This window comes from Atta colombica, unplaced genomic scaffold (assembly GCF_001594045.1).
Source record: "Atta colombica isolate Treedump-2 unplaced genomic scaffold, Acol1.0 scaffold109, whole genome shotgun sequence".
NCBI lineage: Eukaryota > Metazoa > Arthropoda > Insecta > Hymenoptera > Formicidae > Atta > Atta colombica.
This window is the reverse complement of record NW_017259194.1, coordinates 555,350-559,167: the sequence shown is the minus strand read 5'-3', so window position 1 is coordinate 559,167 and position 3,818 is coordinate 555,350. Positions and strand designations below refer to the sequence as shown.

Here is a 3,818-nt window from a genome sequence, read left to right as displayed (position 1 = left end):
TATATATATATATAGAAAGAAATATAAAGTATATAATTTGTACAGTCATTGTAAATTACGCTGGATATAAAATTCGTTCATGCAATATTAATGTGCAAGAAAAATAGTTAATTAAAAAGCTTTAGACCGTGATGACTTATAACCTTCTGATTGAATCACTGATTGAGTGTATAAAATAACCATTTAAATAGATCACAAATCTCTTACATCTAGATTATCAAATACGTATATGTGTATTTCGTGTAAGTATATTTATGACTGTACTATGTACTATTTGAATGTTAAATTATTCTATGTAGCATGTATTTGCAAAACAAGATTTATCTACATAAAATGTATACAGAATAGTACAAAACTTTAATTTCTTGACAAAAAAAATAAGTTTTTTTCTTTGAAGAGAAAAAAAATAAGTTTTTTTCTTTGAAGAGAAAAAAATTCGCGAAAATTATTATTTTACAATAAAATAATAATAATAAAATAATAATTTTAAGATTCAATGATCAATGCTCTTGCTAACAGAATCAAAATTAAAATTTTTCTAAAAAATCTATTGTTGAAATTAATGCTGGTATACCCTGTACATTCTGAATCTTTGAGTATGCGCTTTGAATATTTTTCAATGGTTTCTAGCATGTTTTCTACTTGTTTCACTTGAGTATTCGATGTAAAATCGATTTATACAAACCTGATATTGTAGTATATGTATAATATAAAAACGAATGATATGATTGCATAAACAATGGAGAAGGAGAATTCCACTTTGCACAGTAAGATATGATAAGTCGCACATAGAAAAGTGTTTAGAATAAATAGTGCCGATTCAAACGACTTACACATAATAATCTGTACTTTTCTTATCTTATAAGTAAATACACTTTCTGGCACGAGAAATATCGGCATTTGATACCGTAAATCTTGAATACTTAGATCAAAATTATTATCGCCATTTTATAATAGTTTACTTAAAAATTATTTTAAATTTGGAAATCTTACATCGCACATACATTAATTTAATTGACTATATGGACATATTCATTTTTCACATTTTAATCAAAAAATATTCAGATTTTATAGTAATAATATAATTTCTTATACCAAATATGATCTTAACAATCCTTGTTATGTATTTTGTTCGTTTAACAAAGGGATCAAATGATATTTCGTCAGATTCCAAAGGAATCCCCTTCTCATTTCATGAATTTTTCCTAGCAGTAGTAATCCCTAATATTCTCTTCAAAAACAAATTAACTTAATCTACGTATGTACAAATATTACGCTCATGGAAGAAGCGTGTGCGACGCAATCCGATCAAAAGTTCTTGTATACAAAAGATAAACGGCACGTGTTAGGTGGAATAACACAGTGATGGATTGATGCCGACATTATTGGCCGTTATTTACGTTGTTCTGTTGATTTTTTACAGAGTCCATGTTCGGCATGTAGTCCATCGCCATCAGGCAGGCAAATACCGTCATCACCATCTTTGGCTTCACCTCGGTAATGTCTTCCGGTAACGCGTAGACACGCGCACCGCACTTTCGCGCCAAAGATATCGCATACTTCGCATTGTCCAGATTCTCCTGTGCAACAAAAAAAACAATAGTTGTTAATTAGTCATATCAACAATAAGGCGTGAAGAGGGATTGATTCATCTAGAATGTTCCACATTTTCGTGTAATCGAAACTTTTAATTTTAAACTTCCGTGAATAATGTAGGAGAAAAATTTTCAATTTATTATTTAATATTAATTATAGATACGGCTAATACCTACAGGTATGCAGACAGATATTAGAAGATTGAAGGAAACAATTTGTGGATATAGATTATTTGAATATGCTGGATAATTAGTAGGGACAAGTGTTTTTCTACTACTAACATATATGTAATGAGGGTTTAGTTTGCAAGAATTTTGCAATTACAGATTATTTTTATCGATCAAAACATAAATTTGAGATTGACTTGGATATATATTTATTAAATTTTACCAATTCTATAAGTAGTATAAGTCATAAAAGAATAGAAATCTGCAAAAGTTTTTGAAGTCTTATTGTCTTCTTTCAGAATATGATCAGTATCTCCTTTAAAATAAAAAAAAAATCGACAATATTTGATTCAAATTTATCAAAATTATTTTTGTGCAATTTAAAGTTGCAAGATTTAATTAACTTGCATTATGAATTAAGGCCGGCAAAGCTCGATATCAATGATACGTGACACAACGTAAATAAAGATAAAGCAAAGCATAATTGTAATACGATTGATCATACCTATAAAAGTAGTTATTACAATACAAATATATTAACTTTGACATTAACTGGGAAAACAAGCTCTCAAAAATCGAGAAATAAAAGCGAAAATCTTACATGTTCAGTTCCACCCTCCTTAACAAGATTGTAATTAACCGAGCCGGGCTTGATTGCTTCGATGAGATCGAGGACGACTTTGCCATCCGCTATTGAATAATCCTGAAATCCTTTGATACTGCTTTTTCCAGCTGCCTGGAGTTTAGAATTCACCCACTGAATGATTTCTTTCTCTACGGTACTTCCTTGAGTTCCCGCTAGAGACGTTAGAATCGACAATGTATATGATCTCATCAACTGCCATATCAGGGCTAACGTTAAGGTTGCATTTCCATCATTAATATCCTTTCCGGCGATGCCCACAAGCGAGAAGTTCATCTGTTTACCTAACTCGACAGCGTAATTACAGTTCTCTAATGCCTCCATAAACTTACGAAGTTTTGTGAATTTCTTGTGCACCTTATTCCAATTTACAGTGCCTGGCTTGATGATATCGTACAACTGAAAGATCACTAGACCATCAGCAAGATCTGAGTAGAGCCAGTTAACATGTGGCGATACGCCCATTGAGTTCATCCAATTTCTATAGGTTTTTTCCTCTCGCGTCTCTTCTAAAGATTCTAAACCTTCAATGTTGCTTTTTGGCTTATCTAATCCAGGGTAATTGTTAAACATATTGGCGACGAAGGCTAAATTAAGCTTATAAATGCCATTCACGACATCACTAGGCGTCACAAAACTACGACAACCCAATTTTGCAGCTTGCTGGAGCATAATCTCCGCCCTAGACATGTGATTCGGTTCCATCAAGGCTTCCAGGGTAACACCAGTCGAGTTGGGTGCGATTTGTTTGATGAGATAAGTATAAATCTCAGAATCCGTAATATCAGATTGGAAGTTGTTGCACCGCCTGGCGATGCCAGCATTCTCCAAATGATGGTTCACCCATCTGAGAAGAATGGCCTCCGGAGATAACTTCAACAAATCTTCGATTCGTTCACCTTCCTGCAGGAGAGTAGCTAAACCAGGGCAGTTCTCGAGAGTGATTTGGTTAAATAAGCCGATTCGGATGATCTGCCAGAGCAAACCTAGCACCAAATGGGGCGAACCTTTGGTAAGATCATGGGCATCGATGTTTATGATATTGCAGCCAATAGCTTGCGCTGAAGACAGAGCCAGTGTCAAATTTTCATGCTTTTTGTATAACGTCAGATTTTTCTTATTGATTGTACGCTCGTCAATGGTGTCCGGGCAAGAATGATTGATTATTTTACTGAAAAATAGATGCAAAATTAATTTTTGATAGATTAATCAATTTTAGAGTCATTTATCAATCGTAAAATTGATAGAATTTCAATATTATTATATTTAAAAATTAATCGAAATTTATGGATGCTTGTTAGTTCCAGTTATATTTTTTTATTACTTTTAATAACATTATTTATCAATTTAAATATTAAAAAATAGATTTCAATAAAATTTTAGATTTCAATATAATTCGAAAATAAAAATAA

The 3,818-nt window shown here is 32.1% G+C and overlaps 1 protein-coding gene across 2 annotated transcripts in view; it reads right to left on the bottom strand.

Moving 5' to 3' along the window:
• Nucleotides 1–1,136: 1,136 nt before the first annotated feature.
• LOC108693311 (plastin-2) overlaps nucleotides 1,137–3,818 on the bottom strand; it is a 28,210-nt gene continuing 25,528 nt past the window's right edge. For both annotated transcript variants that reach the window (XM_018202204.1, XM_018202195.1), the window contains exons 3-4: nucleotides 2,365–3,577; nucleotides 1,137–1,580 (exon numbers count right to left, since the gene is read on the bottom strand). In XM_018202204.1, the coding sequence (XP_018057693.1) occupies nucleotides 1,383–1,580; nucleotides 2,365–3,577 (1,411 nt within the window). In that variant the 3' untranslated portion in view covers nucleotides 1,137–1,382. The remainder of the gene's footprint in view (nucleotides 1,581–2,364; nucleotides 3,578–3,818) is intronic.